Source organism: Hemiscyllium ocellatum, chromosome 23 (assembly GCF_020745735.1).
Source record: "Hemiscyllium ocellatum isolate sHemOce1 chromosome 23, sHemOce1.pat.X.cur, whole genome shotgun sequence".
Taxonomy (NCBI): domain Eukaryota; kingdom Metazoa; phylum Chordata; class Chondrichthyes; order Orectolobiformes; family Hemiscylliidae; genus Hemiscyllium; species Hemiscyllium ocellatum.
This window is the reverse complement of record NC_083423.1, coordinates 55,676,413-55,694,338: the sequence shown is the minus strand read 5'-3', so window position 1 is coordinate 55,694,338 and position 17,926 is coordinate 55,676,413. Positions and strand designations below refer to the sequence as shown.

Genomic DNA, 17,926 nt, shown 5'->3' with positions numbered 1-17,926 from the left:
TCTATTAGAGAATAACTTGTGTTCAAAGCTCAGGGTAAACTTTACTAATTTACAATAATGCGCCAACAACTTAACTCTTTGTTCCTTCCTTTTGATGCTGAGGCTTCGAATTCCCAACCTTTGTTCCAAATTAGTCTCACTACCACTGCCATCACCACCATCTTTGGCAATTCCCAACGGCTGTCCTTTTGCCAATTGACTGAGATTGTTCACATTTTCATATCCTCCATAGACTCGTTACCTGTCATCATTTGGTGATTTCCAGCAAATGTCACCCTTTTGCTTCCCCTATATCAGTTCAATCCTTGTGTTCCACTCCCTCATTTGGACTATACAGAGCTGCCCTGTGAGGAGAGATTGAGAAGAATAGGCCTGTATTTTCAGAAGAATAATTCACGGCCTTGTTGAAATATTAAAAGAGGGCTTGACAGGATAGACAGTGACACTGTTTCCCTTGGTTGGAGAGCCTAGTACCAAGAGTCATAGTCTCAAGAAAAGAAATTAACCATTTAGGTAAAGATGAGGATGAATCAGTTAATGAGTATATTCAAGGTTTATGGATTTTTGGGCTGTAAGAGAATTGAGGGATGAGTGGGTATGGACTGTTACTATGGAAGCTGAGCCATGTGCTTACTTGAATAAGCTTGATGGGCTGTATAGTCTACTCCTATTCCTGTTCTTATATTCGTGTATCTGCCTTGCTATTTTCTTTTCCTTATATAACAAATAATTATCTTTAAAAAGGCTTTTGGTTTCCTTCTTAATTTGCCCTGCTAGAGTGGAAGCATGGCTGTTGGTCCTTGATTAGAGCTCTGTAGTTATTGCTACCTCAGAACTTAGGACCCTAACATTTCAACTGCTGAAAACTGAAAGAACAGCAGATGCTGTAAATCAGAAACAAAAACAGAAATTGCTAGAAAAGCTCAGCAGCTCTGGCAGCACCTGTGGAGAAATATCAGAGTTGACATTTCTGATCCAGTGACCCTTCCTTTCTCAAGAGTCACTCGACCCGAAACACTAACTATGATTTCAATTGGTGACTCCCTTTAGATCCTGACTCATGCCCTCAACTTTGGGAAACCCTAGTCTAGGATTGGGGTAATAATCCCAAAGTATATGGGGTAGGTGAATGAGAAATGTATTCATTCAGAGATCCTAACCCTATCACAGGGTATTCTGTTCCGCAGAGAGCTGTCAGTGTTCAATTGTTGAGAATATTCAAGGCTGAAGTCAATAAATATTTGAGTTCCAAGGCAATTGAGGATTATTGGGATAGACTGAGGTTGAGGATCAGCTTGGAGGCCTGAATGGCCAGCTCCTCCTCTTGTTTCATTAAAGGGAAGTTATCTTCCCAAAATGTGTAAGGAATTGTTTAGAGAAGTCACCTGAGCACCAGAAGGTAGATGTTTCCATTTTACAGATCCTTACAGTGAGCTAATTATATTACAGAAACTGTACTCACCAGGCTCCTGCCTCTTGGAACTGATCATTCTCAGTGACTAATAAGGGAAACACACTATTTAAGTACTCATGTTGAAAAATTGGCTTAAAACAGGTTGGCGTTTTCTTTGATAAAAGCAAATTACTGCAGATGCTGGAATCTGAAACCGAAAAAGAGAAAATGCTGGAAAATCTCAGCAAGTCTGGCAGCATCTGTAAGGAGAGAAAGAGCTGACGTTTCGAGTCTAACTGACCCGTTGTCAGTGAAAGCATATTTCATTAGACCTGTTTCTCTACATTAATACAAGCATGACAGAATAGGTTTGTGGGGTTCTTGATTTTTATCCTACCTCTTGCTGGTTAAATCAAACTGAAAATTCCCAGTGGTAAAGCAGTCTTGATGGGCTGAATGGGCCTACATTCTGCTCCTGTGTCTTGTGGAAAATAAATGAGGATAGAAGCCACCTTTATATTATATAGGAAGGTGATGGTTCTGTTACTTATAGGAAGAGGAGCGGGCCACTTAACTCCTCAGCGGAGGCAAAGCAGTTATCCCTGAAACCCCAGATGCCTGGAGACCCTGCCCTGTTATGTAACCTTACTGACTGACAGTTGCTCAAAGCAAGGCTGTAAAGGTGCCACTTTTTGGATTAGATGCCTTCCGTTGTTCTAATGAGCTAATTACTTAGATCGTTATTTAGAGAGCATAAAACTGATTATAGAAGTATCATCTTTTGAAAGTGTTAAGCAGTTTTTTATAATTGTACACCTTTTCAACATTGCCTCAACCTTTCTCCCTTCAAGGAAGAACAACATCAAAGAGAGCTGTGTCTGCTCCGCAAGCGATTGGAGGAACTGGAGACTAATCAGAAACAGCAGTTACATGAACTTGGTGCTCTCGATTGATCCGATGTTTACAGAGCTGTGAGACTTCAAATATCTTTGGGTTTATTCTGTTCTTGTTTGACGTGCAATCATTTGTTTGGTGCCAGCAACTAATTGCAGTTTTGAATTTGGAGCTAATTGTCTACAGGTTGAGCACACCATATGAAACATGTTTACATGAAGCTGCAGATTATCTCAATTCTTTACGAATCACTTCTTGTGCCTTGATGTAAATTCTGATCTGAAAGCCCAGTGTGTTGATGAGCTGTAATAATATTTCTCAACTTACAGTCATCCTTTACCCCATTTCCACCTTGTGAATGAGATTTGGTCAGGACTTTATGAAGGAGCATTCTTCCATCTTTGCAACTCTGTGTTTGTAGAAGTCCAAAGAGAGATTAAGCAGTGTTGGGAAGTATGTAATATGCTGCAGAAAAGCTGTTTTTCCAACTTAATGTATGAGGTTCTGAAAATATACTCAGCAGCTGGAATATTATAGGTACTTCCTTATACTTCCAGTTAATCTGCTTCCTTAATCCTGACATTTTACCAAACCTGGAGGTCAGTTAGACAATTTACACTTAACTTTCTAGTCTCTGTATTAAGATACCTTGCAAATATAGTCCCTGATGGCTCAATTGCTTAACTTTATTTTTGGGTAATTCCAGCATGAAAGAAGAAAAGGAGTAGGTTAGAAAGCTACTCCTTTTCCAAAGCACTGATGATTACCACTCAGGTCAGACACAATTCAGTCTGACGTAAGAGAATTAGGAGCACTCTCTCTCCCTATCAAAAACCATTGACATTGACCATGGAAACATCTATTGAGCCAAAAATAGGTGGAGGTTTACACTAAAATAAAACAAAGAACTGCAGATGCTGAAGAATTGAAATAAAAACAGAAATTGTTGGGGAATTAGCTAGTCTAGCAGCATCCATGGTGAGAAAGCAGAATCAAAGTTTCAAATCCAATGACCTTGGATCCAATTCTGATGAAGGATCACTGGACTCCACATTGACTCTGCTTTCTCTCCACACATGCTGCCAGAGCTGCTGAATGTCTCCAACAATTTCAGTTTTCATTACAGATAGAGTTACGTTGGATAGGGTATCAAAGAAAACCACATTACAATCAGTAATTAGCGATTAGGTACAGATGAGTTGTGATCTGGATTGAATGTTGGAATGGAATTAAGGGGCTGAATGGCCGCCTCATGGCCATTTTGTTCTTTAGTGCCTTTTCTAAGAAAACTTGAGGTTTTGTTTCAATTTGCCCTGTATTGGAATAGAGAAATTCTCATTCCAAATATCAATTTACTTTCTCTTCTGGAATGAAGAGGTGGCCTGCCTTCAGGTACACAGTCCTGTTCTTTTTAACCAGCTTTACTGAAGTGAGGTTTGTTCGTGTTTTCTCTGCTTAATCTGAGGTTTGAAAGCAGCCTTTTAAACTACACTTGGAAAAACGAAAGAAGATTAGACTCAAACACTAAATGCTGCTGAGGTTTTTAAAATTCCCAAATCTAAACCTTTGGGAATTAGATGTGGTGGAGGGAAATTAAAAGGGAGAAAAGTGAGATTTATGGAATAAAAATTGTTGATTCCCCAAGTTTCTTTCTGCTACTTTGAAGCATTCATGGATTCATGGCTAAATCCAGTGTTCCTGCACAGCATGGGGTAAACTAACACCAGATAACAGTGATGTGGCCGTGCCGATGTTGGACTGGGGTGGACAAAGTTAAAAATCACACAACACCAGGTTATAGTCCCAACAGGTTTGTTTGGAAGTACTAGCTTTCGGAGCATTGCTCCTTCATCAGGTAACTAGTGGAATAGAATCATAGGACTCAGAATTTATAGTGAAAAATCATAGTGTCATACAAAGATGCAATATATTGAACAAACGGTTCACGTTAGTGTATGATGTAATGATTTTTTAAATAAATTCTGTGTCCTATGATCCTACTCCATTAGCTACCTGACGAAGGAGCAGTGCTCTGATAACTTGAACTTCCAAATAAACCTGTTGGACTATAACTTGGTGTCATGTGTTTTTTAACTAGATGATAAATACATGAACCCACAGTGACAGGATGGCTTGTGAATGTAACGTAACAGGAAAACAAAGCTCCATTCTCGAGCAACATTTAACAATACGTTGTTCTGCTTAGTTTATTTCTCCTTCCTGCATTTTATAAAAAAATGTACACAGTACTTCAATTATATATTGAGTCTTATAGAATTTCTACACAAAACCAGATACAGATTTATTCTGAAAAATGCATTATGCTTGCAAATGCAGAAATGTTCTCTGTTTGATTGTGGTGATGTGTTTGACTGTTCAGAAGTTTACAGCTTTATTTATTTTTCTACAACTACTGAATTATGTCAATGTGTCTGTAAATAATTGCATTAATTAAGCTGCAAGTTCACACATTAGGGCCTGTGTTCTGTTTAGTAAGTATTGGCACAGTGTAAAAAGCCCTTGCCAAGAACAACAGCAATAGTGGTTATGTGTTGTTAAACTTTATTTGCATTTTTATACATAATTATTCAAAATGTGACATTTTACAAAATATACCTAATTTATTATAAATTTTCATGAGAGAATTTTTCAACATGTTTCTCATTTTATTTCAATGTTTTTTAAATACATGATTTTTCTATTGCTGTTCTTTTTGTACAAGTCAAATATTTAATTAATTGCTGTGACTGGAAAAAATATCACTTACCCATTGACATTGTAATACTTTTCAAATAAACACTCTGCACGATATATGTATTGTGTGTTTTTTTCATTCACTCTTGGGGCGTGGACATGCCTGTCTGGCCTAGAATTTATCACCTGTCCTTAGTTGCCCTTGAAAAGGTGGTGGTGAGCTACCTTCTTGAACCACTGCAGTCCATGTGCTGTAGGTTAACCCATAATACCCTTGTGGAGGGAATTCCAGGATTTTGACTCGATGACAGTGAAGGAACGGCAATATATTTCGAAGGCAGGATGGTGGGTGTCTTGGAAAGAAACTTGCAGGTGATGGTGTTCCTGCAATTCTAGATAGAATTGGTTGTGCACTTGGAAAGTGCTGCATAAGGATCTTTGTCAAATTTCTGAAGTGCTTCTTGTAGGTGGACTACAAGAAGCACTTCTTGTGTGTTGTTGGAGCTACACCCTTCCACGCAAGTGGGGAGTATTCCATCACTTCCTGACTTGTGCCTTATAGATGGTGGACAGACTTTGGGAATTAGGAAGTGACTTACCCTCTGCAGTATTTCTAGCCTCTGACCTGCTCTTGTTCCAACTGTTTATTGGGTGGGTCCAGTTCAATTACTGGTCAATGGTAACCCTTACGTTGTTGAAAGTGGGTGATCCAGTGATGAGATACCATTAAATGAGAAGGGTTGGTGGTTTGTGTGTCTCTTATTGAAGATGGTCATTGCCTGGCATTTGTGTGGCAATTTACTTGGCAGTTTTCAGCCCAAGTCTGAATTTGTCCAGGTTTTGTTGCATTTGGATATGGACTGCTTCTGAGGAGTTGTGAGGAATGCTGAACATTGTGCAATCATTGGTGAACATCACCACTTTGTAATGAAAGGGAAGGCATGTGTATATATGACTGGAATCAAAGTTACAGTAGGAAGATACACTCCACCTGATTATGGAAAAAGCCATCATCAGAGGTGGGCTATAGTCTGCTACAGCATGTGTAGCCTAAATTTTAAATACCACTTTAGAATAATAATCCTGACTAGCAGGTAGACTGTCACAGAGAAATCAGGATGACAACACATCTGTCCACTCACTTTGAATTTGAGACAGAGGTTTATCTACCAGACGTCCAGTTCACTTGTTTCCTGATGGGTGGGTCTTGTGACCAGGTTCAGAGATCTTAATCAATGCAGCCACAATACTATACTGTGCTTATTGTAAACCAGCAACACAGAAAAGATTTATCCCCTACAGTAATTTTTGAACATTTGAGAGGCCAAGAACAATTTAAAGTAAAAAGTAATAACTTTATTTCATAAAGTAAAACAGAGAATAATTAACAACTATTTACAATTCCTCTCTAACCTATCTTTTACCTTCCCTTCTATAATACTAGTCCGATAAAACTCCCAATACGATTTCTTATCTCAAAATCAGGTCGCTTTCAGTTATCTCTGTATTCTGATTGTTGGGAATTCTGCATCACAGGTTACTGATCAATAAAGGTACCTTTTAAGAGAACTATTTTTTCAGACAGTCTTTACATGCTGGTAGTTTGGCAGTTCTCCTCTCAACTGTTCAATTTTCCCTGGTCTTGTTACACCCCCCCCTCCAAAGCATGAGATTGTGTCATTGGCTTTTAAGATTGTCAATGCTCTAAACTGGATTGGAATTTGGTGTTTTTCAGGGTATAATTTAAACTGATTGGCTTAATTCGAATCTATTTTGTTGTTTCCAGGCAACTAGCTACCCCAATAGCTGGAGCACATGTTACATTGTATCTTTCTTCAGAACACTTGGCGCTGTCAGGTGGTTTTTGCTAGCTTTTAATTCTCTTAAAGGTACAATACACCCACATCTTTATAACAATTGTGCAGAGCACAATCACTGTGCAATTTAGAATGATGGTAAGCATGATAAAATTCAGGGTGTGTATTCTGCATGGATATTTGTGGTCATCATAAATGTGGGGCGGTTTAGTATTAAATTTCCTGGTGAACTCTTTATAGGATCGTTGCTATTCCCAGCAGTTAGTCACTGCTTTCACAACTTCCAGTGACATGACCAAGGACCTGTGTTTTTGCAGGGAATGGTTGGTTTACTGGGTGCTCGAATATTTCCAAATACCTTGATGTTAGAAGTGAGACATATGGCCATTGTTCTCACTATTGAGGCAAAATCATCATTATTTCATGTCTTGTCACATTTTGGGCATCACATTGATCCTAGGTCGCGACAGCACATTGTTACAAATGTGCGGTTTTATAAGGTTACTCATTTCTGCCGAACATTGATAACCGTGTGTGCAGTTTGTGGTGAACGCCACTCAGATTACTGCTGCATGACGGCAGTCTGAAACAGTTAGCTTCACTGTCTTTCAAATGTTTGGAATATTTTACCCTTCCGATTTATTACTTCCAATTCTACAGGAAAGCTGTTGTTAAACTTGAGAGGGTAAAGAAAAGATTTACAAGCATGTTGCCGGGACTGCAGGGCTTCAGTAAATAGGCTGGGCTTTCTTCTCCTGGTGACCTTACAGAGATTTATAAAATCAAGAGGGGCGTGGATAGTCTTTTTCCCAGGTTGGGGGAGTCCAAAACTAGAGGGCATATATTTAAGGTGAGAGGGAAAAGGTTTAAAAGGGACCTAAGGAGCAACTTTTTTATACAGAGAGTGATGCATGTATGGAAAGAACCACAGAGGAAGTGGTAGAGACTGGGACAATTACAACATTTAAAAGGCATCTGCATGGTACACGAATAGTCCAGGTTTAGAGGGATATGGGCCAAATGCTGGCAAGTGGGGCTAGTTCCCATTGGGGTGTCTGATCAGCTAGAATGAGTTGAACCAAAGGATCTGTTTCCAAACTGTATGACTCCATGACTGTATAATCTGAGGTAGGTGGGACATTTCTGGTCCAAAAGTTAACAGCCTTAGGTGCTTCAATGAGTTTGTATGATATACAGGAAGAAATGATTTGATCAGGGAAGAAATTATCTCTCAGGATGGCTTTAATGTGCCCCAGCAAGCAAGGTGAACAAATGGCTCTAGGTCCTAATTACAAGGGTAAGAATAAGGCTCATCCTAATGCACATGGTGCAGTGTGAATCCCAGTTTCAGTGTTGGACATGCACATGGATATTAGTGAATTGAGGGGTGTGTAGGTTAAGTGAAGGAGGCCCACTGCTTGTGTCTTTTGATGAATATAGTTCAATAGTGCTGCTCAGAATCTCAGAATTGTTAAGGAGGCCATTCAGCTCATTGTGATTACACTGTTGGTTTGATGGATTTCCAAAAGGCATTTCATAAAGTGCCACACGATAGACTTCTAGAACATAGAAAAGTATAGCACAGAAAATGCCCTTCGGCCCATGATGTTGTGCCGAGGATTAATCCTAATGTAAAATAAAATAACTTAACCTGCACACACCTCAATTCACTAAAACCATGTGCATGTCCAGCAGTCGCTTAAATGTCCCTAATGACTCTGCTTCCGTCACCACCACTGGCAATGCATTCCATGCATTCACAACTCTCTGCGTAAAGAACCTACCTCAGATGTCCCCTCTGTACCTTTCTCCATCTTAAAACTATGACCCCTCATGCCAGTCAGTCCTGCTCTGGGGAAAAGTCTCTGGCAATTGACTCGATCCATGCCTCTCATTATCTTCAAATTCACCATGGACTACTCTCGACTATCTGTCTCATTCTTGGACACGTGCATCTCCATCAAGGATGGACACCTCAGCACCACGCTCTACTGCAAACCCACAGACAACCTCAAAATGCTACACTTCTCCAGCTTCCACCCAAAACATATTAAAACAGTCATTCCCTATGGACAAGCCCTACGCATACACCGGATCTGCTCACATGAGGAGGAACGTGACGGACACCTGGAAGTACTCAAGAATGCCCTCACAAGAACGGGGTACGATGCTCAACTCATCGACCGCCAGTTCTGACGTGCCACAGCAAGGAACCGTAATGACCTCCCCAGGAGACAGACACGTGCTGCAACCAACAGGGTACCGTTCGTTGTTCAGTACTTCCCAGGGGCTGAAAAATTACGCCATGTTCTTCATGACCTGCAACACATTATCAATGAGGGTGAGCACCTCACCAAGACCTTCCCCACACCTCCACTACTTGCCTTTAAACAACTGCCAAACCTCAAACAGATCATTGTTCGTAGCAAACTGCCCGGCTCTCAGGACAAGTCCATACAACCCTGTCACGGTGGACACTGCAAGATGTGTCAGATTGTAGACATAAATACCACTATTACGCGTGGGAACACCTCCCACCTTGTAAACGGCAAGTACTCATGTGACTCAGCCAACGTTGTCTATCTTATACGTTGCAGGCAAGGATGCATGGTACATTGGGGAAACTGAGCAAAGGCTACGACAACGGATGAATGGGCACCGCACAACAATCAACAGACAGGAGCACACTGTCTCACTGCATGAAAACGTTTCCTCTGAGGTCCCTTTTAAATCTTCCCCCCCTCACCTTAAGTCTATGCCCTAGTTTTGGACCTCTCCTATCCTGGCTAAAAGACCTTGGCTATCCAACACAGCAGGGAATAGCTCCAGTCTACTCAGCCTCTCCCTATAGCGCAAACCCTGGCAACATCCTGTAAATATTTTCTGAACCCTTTCAAGTTTCACAGCATCTTTTCTATAGCAGGCAGATCAGAATTAAACACAGTTTTACAAGTGGCCTAACCAATGTCCTGAACAACTGCAACATGTCCTACCAATTGCTATATTCAATGAACTGACCAATGAAGGCAAATGCTTCTTCACCATCCTGTCTACCTGGGTCTCCACCTTCAAGGAACTATGAACCTGCATTCCAAGGTCTCTGAGGCCAAAGCAAAGGACGTTCACGGCTCTGGAACTTGACAGCCTCCAGCAATGCGTATCCCCTTGACCCTTACAGAAGGTCTTGTTTCAGGAGTCAGCAATGAGCTGTTCTGAAAGTCTGAGAGACTGGTCTGAACCCCCTCAAATTGAGGGTGCTGGTTCTCTCTATTTCCCTCTTTCAGTTTTGAAATATCACCCTAACAAGGAGTAGAACTTTGGACTATCACATTAAGGGTCCCCCACTGGTCAGATAGACAGAGTTTATTGGCCTGAAACATGGCTGTACTGTTTGATTACATACACATTTGAATAACTAACTCCAAACGGGTGACAGCTGTGCTGTGGGTCATGACCAGTTTCCAACTTGCAAGTTTTCAGGTCTTTAATGCTCACTTTTCTAAACCTTCCCCACCAGACCTCTGCCAAAACAGGTGACATAGCTTCGATTTTACCAGATTTCTTGCAATAGACCAGCAGTTTCCAACCTTCTTAAGCACAAGCCCACTTATAGGCCATTTGGCCCCACTAGTCCACATCGACCCTCCAAAGAGTAACCCACCCATACCCTACCCGACCCAACCCATTCCCATACCCTACCCTACATTTACCCCACATTAATGCACCTAACTTCCACATCCCTGAACACTATGTGGCAATTTAGCATGGCCAGTTCACCTAACCTGCACATCTTTGGATTGTGGCAGAAAACTGGAGCACCTGGGGAAAATCTACACAGACAGTTGCCTGAGGCTGCAATTGAACCCAGGTCCTGGTGCTGTTAGGTAGCAGTGCTGACCACTGTGCCACTGTGACGCCCTTTGATAGGACGGCACCGGTGTTGGACTGGGATGGACAAAATGAGAAATCACACAACTCCAGGCTATGGTCCAACAGGTTTATTTAAAATCACAAACTTTCGTGGCACAGCTGACATACCGTGACAGCAGGTGTCCCTGTAGGAGATATTTGAGCACATTTAGATATCAATGAGTACATTTACATACTTCCATCAAAGTGGTTGTGACATCATGTAATAAATGCACAAGGAGGGCGATCAGGAGACACAATGAGCCTAAACTATTTATTTCAGTGAAATCAAATTAACAAGGTTTACAGAGCATGTTTCAGAACACAGTAACTGACAGAGGAAGACCAGACAGTGAAAACAGCAACAGAAAACTGTACTCCATCCTCATTGATCAGAATCAATATCACAAATAATTTTTTTAAAAACACAGCTATTAATCCCCAAAAGATGAATGGATGTCACTGAATTATGAAGTACACTGGCAGGTAGGTATGCCACCCAATGGACTTCAACAATAGGGTGTTCATAGTGCATTGATGCTGGAGGGCACTGTGCCCATAGAGACCTGGACACGATATGAACAGGAAATGTTTAAAGGGATATGGGCCGAACACTGGCAAATAGGGCCAGTTCAGTTTAGGAAACCTGATCAGTATAGACAAATTGGGCCATAGGGTCTGTTTCCGTGCTGTGATAAAACAGACACTCTACAATGGTGTTTGGAGGAGGTAGTGGCAAAGTTAGATGAAGCTATGTAATATGGGGTGCGCTGAGTGGCTCAGTGGTTAGCACTGCTGCCTCGCAGTGTCAGGGACCTGGGTTTGATTCCAGCCTTGGGAAACTGTCTATGTGGAGTTTGCACATTCTCCTTGTGTCTGCGTGGGTTTCCTCTGGGTTCTTCGGTTTCCTCCCACAGTCCAAAGATGTGTTGGTTAGGTGAATTGGCCATGGGAAATTGCCCATTGTGTTCATGGATGTGCAATTTACGCGCATTAGTCAGGGGTAAATGTAGAGTAATGGGTTTGGGTGGGATACTCTTCAGAGGGTCAGTGTGTACTTGTTGGGCTGAAGGGCCAGTTTCCACCCTGTAGGGATTCTATGATGACAGGCTGACCCAGTCCTTTATTTCACTGGTACAATGTGATTAGCAAATTATGGCAACATCCATCCAGATGATACTGCAGATCTAACTGAAATACCCTATTTTCATGAATTGGACTTTCCAACTGATTTGCCCATGGTTAGGAAGAGGTTTGTGCATTTTTTTTTAACTTATTCACCGTATCTGGGTGTCACTGGCTGGGCCAGTATTTGTTGCTCATCCCTAATTATCCTGGAGGAAGTGGAGGTGAACTGCTTTCTGCAGTCCTTGGGGCATTGCCCTGCTTGATGTTGTTGGCTGTTCTGTTTGTGTTACCCTCAAGCAGTCTGAAGCTCAGTTTGGGCCAGTGCTAATTGGGTTTTCAAATTTACTCAATTTCACAATGAGGGCCATCATATTTTCTAACTTAAGTTTGCGCACTTTATCTATTTGTCCCAAGTAACCTTTTTGATTATTTTCAAATGACGTCCTTCTTTCCTGTGTTTCAATGGGGAGAGGAAGTTGTAACTGAACCTTGAGTGACATTCACCTGGCATACAGCCGAAGTTGTCAGCGTAAACTGTGATCATCCAATAAAGTTAATGCTTAATAAGTAAGTAGCTGTATCTCTGCTAGTACTGATGGTCGGCCTGTGTCGCTAATCTCCATCGATTGTAGGGTGTACCAGAGGTCAATAACTGTCAATTGCAGGCTGGTGCGATTTAACGATCAAACAAATCAGTAATTAGATTTTCATATCTAGTAATAGTCTGCTATCACTAACATTATAAGTCATTGTTTGTGATTCTTGTAGTTAGTAAAATTAGAATATTAAAAAGACAGAAGGTTACAGGTGAACACATACATCAACTGTATGCAAACATGACCATTTCTATTTGCTTTTTAATTAATATTAATACTTGTGCAAAAACACATATTAGCTTAAATATGGATCTTTGATCCTAAAAGTAGCAAATACAGTTGTTTTCTGTATAAAAGCAACAGAAAATTAGATCTCTTCAAGTTAATGAGAGAGTACTAATGTGAAAAAGGTACTCTTTTTGAAGTGAACAATTATTTATGTTTTACAGAAGATGAATTTAGTAAACATGACAGAAAATGTACAGTTTTCAAGATCAAAGCAGGAATCCTCACATAATTATCCTAAAAAAACATACCAACGAGTCAAGGTTGGGAGGTCATGTTTTGTTCTGCTGTGTCTGATTGAACAGAGCATGCAAATAATCTCTCACAGTTACCAGCTTGAACTAAGGCACATTGGTCACCAATAGAAGCCCTGATGCGTGGGTGAGGCTGCACATTGGGTAAATCAGACAACAGCCTTTCTCCTACAGGTTCAGATTTGCTTCAAAGTGTTTTGGTTTCTTCATTGCGCTCTCAGAGACACCAGTGCCTGGAGAGGGTAACACCTCCCGAGATCCCTTTGTGGTTGCTTCTCGTGTAGCATTTACCCCAGAGCATTTGTTCACTCCCATCCAGCATTTACCCCAGAGGATTTGTTCACTCCCATCCACACTTCGATTTGCTGTCAAAGTATTCCTTTATTTTGGCAATGCCCTCATTTATATCTTGCATATCTTCATTCTCCAGTTTACCCAACTGCAAAGCAAATTCAAGAGTGATTACATTATAAGTTCCAATCGTAAGCTGACTGTATGAAATGGACAGTGACGGACGCACTATTTCTTACCTTCTCACTTGGCCCTATATCTGAGACATGTCTCCTGTTATTGAGGCGTGTGCTGCCATTATTTAAATGAAGTAAACCATACCTCTGCCTGACCCCATCAACGGAGATCATTAATATCAAAGGTCCACAGGTTATTCACCTCAAATTGGCACCCACCTAACCTGGGTCACTCTGACTTGGGTGAGACAGACAGCATTTATGATTAGTGGATCAAAGGATTGCGAGGTTTGTGGTGGCACATAAATGAACACAGAAACATATGAAATCAGAGCTGAATGAGGCTTTTTGTCTTGGGCCTATTCCGCCCTTCAATATGAAAATGCTGTTTTTTGAATTCCATATTCCCGTCCATCCCTGATAACCTCTGATTCCCTGCCTAACAATAATCCATCCATCTCAATGACCCCAACCCTACCACTTTCCAATGTCACATTGCCCTCTGAGAAAAGATCTGCTGACTAATTGTAAGTCAAAACTCACACAGCACCGGGTTATAGATAGGATCGTGAAGAAGGTGTTTGGTATGATTTCCCTTTATTGGACAGAGCAGTGAGTTTAGGAGTTGGGAGGTCATGTTGCGGCTGTGCAGAACGTTGGGTAGGCCACTTGTAGAATATCGTGTGCAATTCTGCTCTCCCTCCTATCGGAAGGATGTTGTGAAATCTGAAAGGGTTCACAAAAGGTTTACAAGGATGTTGTCAAGGTTGGATGATTTGAGCTTTAGGGAGAGGTTGAATAGAATGGGGCTATTTTCCCTGGAGCATCAGACCTTTTAGATGTTTATAAAATCATGAGGGGCCTGGATAGGATAAATAGACAAGGTCTTTTCCCTAAGAGTCAGGAAGTCCAGAACTAGAGGAGATAGGTCGAGGATGAGAGGGGAGAGATTTAAAAGGGACCTCTAGGGCAACTTTTTCACGCAGAGGGTGGTGCGTGAATGGAATGAACTGCCAGAGGAATTGCTGGAGGCTGGTACAGTTACAGCATTTAAAAGGCATCTGGATGAGTATATGAATAGGAAGGGTTTGGAGGGATATGGACCAAGTGCTTGCAAATGGGATTAGATTAGCTAAGGATATCTGCTCAGCATGGACGAGTTAGACCAAAGGGTCTGTTTCCATGCTGTACATCTCGAGGACTCCATGACACTAGTCCAATAGAATTATTTGAAATCACAAGCTTTCCGAGTCCTGTTCTTTCCTCAGGTAGCTAGTGAGAAAGAATACACCAGACACAGAATTTATCAGTAAAAGATGAAAGGGTCATACAATTTAAGTGATGTATTGAACAAACCTAGATGGATATTAAGTGTTTAATCAGTTAGAATGGAGATTGCAGTTTTGATTGATTAATATGTAAATCCCAAAATTTCTTTCACGTCACTGCCCAACATAATAAGGTTTTATCAGTCTAAAGGTAACATCTCAGATCAGACAATGCATTTTAGGTTTGAGGCCTTGTCTCGAGTCTGTTTGTGCCTCAACCTGGAATTAGGCTGGTTTTATTTCCAAAGTAGATGACATTTATACTGATAAAACCTTAAATTATCTTAGGCAGTGACTTGAAAGAAGTTCTGGGATTTACATATTAACCAATTGAAACCTGCTTCTTCATTCTAATTGATTAAAGACTTAATAGCCATCTCAACTTGTTCAATACATTCCCATAAGTTGTATGACCCTTTGATCTTTTACTTATAAATTCTATGGTGTATTCTCTCTCATTAGCCGCATTTGGGAGGAGCGGCACTCCGAAGGTTTGTGGTTTCAAAGAAACCGGTTGGACTATAAGCCGGTGTCATGTGATTTTTAACTTTGTCCACCCACTCCAACACCGACACCCCCACATCATTGCTAAATATAAACAGTACCCCCTAGTTCTGGATTCACCCACAAGAGGAAACATCTTTCCAAGTTTATGTTGTCTAATTCTTTATAAACTTCAATCAGTGTCCCTCAGTCTCCTAACCACCAGTGGAAACAACCCTAGCACTGTATAACCTTTCCTCTTAAAACCACCCACTCATTCCAGGTGGTCAATCTTGTAAACCACCTCGAGTGAATTTACATCCTTCCTTAAAACTGCACACAGTATTCAGGATGTAGTTTCATCAATGCCCTGTATAAGTGAAACATAGCCTTCTTACTTGTATGTTCAATTCCTCAGGTAACAAAGGAGAGCAGCCTGTTAACATTGTAATGACTGGCTGGACCTGCATACTAACTTCTTGCGATTCTTGCCCTACAACTCAGAGTCCCCAGCACCATGGAATTCTAATCATCCTCATTGAAGTAATTCTTCCTATTAAGTTGAACACTTCACGTTTTTCTACATTATATGCCAGATTTTTGCTCACTCACTCAATCTATCCGTATCAGCCAGCAACTTTCTATATACATCTGAACCACTGATATGAATAGCAAGATGTAGAAACCCCAGTATAGACCCCAGCAGGACCCCACTTGTCACATTTTAATGACAGTGAAGAAGGTTTTCTAAGGTTACAAAGGGATCTTGATCAAATGGGTCAATGGGCTGAAAAATATTAGATGGAGTTCAATGTGGATAAATGTGAGGTATTGCATTTTGGTAGAACAAATAAGAGTAGAGCTTATACAGTTAATGGTAGGGCCTCGGGTAGTGTCGAACAGAGAGACTTAGGCGTTCAGATACATAATTCTTTGAAGTTTGCATCACATATAGACAGGGTGGTTAAAAGGTCTTTTAGCATGCTTGCCTTCATTGCTCAGAACTTTGGGTATAGAAGTTGGGAAGTCATGTTGAAGTTTTACAGGACATTAGCGAGGCCTCCTCTGGAATACTGTGCCCAGTTCTGGTCACCCTGTTATAGGAAGGATATTATTAAGCTCGAGAGGGTTCAGAAGAGATTTACCAGGATGTTACCAGGTATGGAAGGTTTGAGTTATAAAGACAGGCTGGATAGGCTCGGACTACTTTCACTGGAGCACAGGAGATTGAGGGGTGACCTTAGAGTTTTATAAAATAATGAGGGGTATTGATAGGGTTCACGGTGGGTGTCTTCTCCCTAGGACTTCAAGACTAGGGGCACATTTTTAAGGTGAGGTGAGAGAGATTTAAAAAAGACATGAGGGGCAATTTTTTTTTTACACAGGGGTCGGTTCGCGTGTAGAATGAACTTCCTGAGGAAGTGGTGGATGCCAATACAGTTCCAATATTTAAAAGGCACTTTTAAATTACACGACAATTACACAAATAGGAAAGGTTTGTAGGAATATGGACCGGGAGTAGGCAGGTGGGATTCATTTAGCTTGGGATTATGTTCAGCATGGACTGATTGCACTGAAAGGGTCTGTTTCCATGCTGTATGACTCTATGACCTAGTTGTACATACTGTCTGTTTTCTCCTAGCCTTTCAGCTTTGCCAATATGGAACCCCTTACGCCATGTGCTTCTGTTTTGCACAAAAACCTTTGAAGTGGTACCTTGTCAAATAAAACGATGGAATGTATAACGGTTGGGGCCATTGCCACAGAAGGAAAGCCGTACTCTTACCTGAACTGAGTACCTGTAGATGTATTTCCCAAGTTCAACCATAGCATCCCTTTCTTTAAATTCATTTTCATGCTTCTGAAAGAAAATGATAATATTGTTTAAACATTTGCTATCCTAAGCAGTGGGATGAAGTGAGTGACAAACTGGGAACCTTGTGTTTTAAAACTCATTTCCATTACCTTTGATTCCTCCGTGAGAAAGCTGGCCATTTCCTCCTTGCTCACTGGTCCCATCTCAGCAAGCTGGCGGTAGTAACTTTTCACTTCATCCTGGTAGTGTGGGATATCTCTAGCATAAAGCACTTTATTGGTTGGAGAGTGCTTAAAAACAAAGACATTTATATAACTTTCTTTCAAAAATTTCAAGGATTTTAATAATTTAACACTGATAAGTGTGAGGTGATGCATTTGGAGAGGTTTTATAAGGGGAAGATATCCACAATGAATGATATGACCCTGGAGAGTAAGTCCATAAGTCCCTGAAGGTGAGTGATCTGGACAAACAGGGGCAGCGATTCCCTTGATAAACTTCTGGAAGACTTCCTCTAGATATCTCCTGCTTCTGAAAAGAGTCAAAAAAAGTGTGGAGCTGGAAAAGGACATCCGGTCAAGCAGCATCCGAGGAGCAGGAAAGTCCACGTTTCGGACATAAGCCCTTCCTGATGAAGAGCTTATGCTTGAAACGTTGACTCTCCTGCTCCTCGGATGCTGCCTGACCTGATGTCCTTTTCCAGCACCACACTTTATGACTCTGATCTTCAGCAGCCGCAGTCCTCACTTTCTCCTGCTTCTGAAAAGACTACAGTGATAACCGCATGTCTCCAATGACCTGTCATACGTGCAGGATATTAGAGTGAAAGCCATCTGAAATATTTCATTAATGCTAATTCCTT

General features: G+C 41.1%; 2 protein-coding genes across 6 annotated transcripts in view; one reads left to right on the top strand and one right to left on the bottom strand.

Moving 5' to 3' along the window:
• The window catches only part of cep83 (centrosomal protein 83), a 54,591-nt gene extending 50,444 nt beyond the window's left edge, over positions 1-4,147 (top strand). For all 3 annotated transcript variants that reach the window (XM_060843031.1, XM_060843032.1, XM_060843033.1), the window contains one exon: positions 2,245-4,147. In XM_060843031.1, the coding sequence (XP_060699014.1) occupies positions 2,245-2,346 (102 nt within the window). In that variant the 3' untranslated portion in view covers positions 2,347-4,147. The remainder of the gene's footprint in view (positions 1-2,244) is intronic.
• An 8,674-nt stretch (positions 4,148-12,821) lies between these two features.
• plxnc1 (plexin C1) overlaps positions 12,822-17,926 on the bottom strand; it is a 176,250-nt gene continuing 171,145 nt past the window's right edge. For 2 of the 3 annotated variants that reach the window (XM_060843030.1, XM_060843029.1), the window contains exons 32-34: positions 17,214-17,354; positions 17,035-17,109; positions 12,823-13,409 (exon numbers count right to left, since the gene is read on the bottom strand). In XM_060843030.1, the coding sequence (XP_060699013.1) occupies positions 13,311-13,409; positions 17,035-17,109; positions 17,214-17,354 (315 nt within the window). In that variant the 3' untranslated portion in view covers positions 12,823-13,310. Of the gene's footprint in view, positions 13,410-17,034; positions 17,110-17,213; positions 17,355-17,926 lie in introns of all 3 variants that reach the window. The other variant, XM_060843028.1, reaches the window with a different exon arrangement.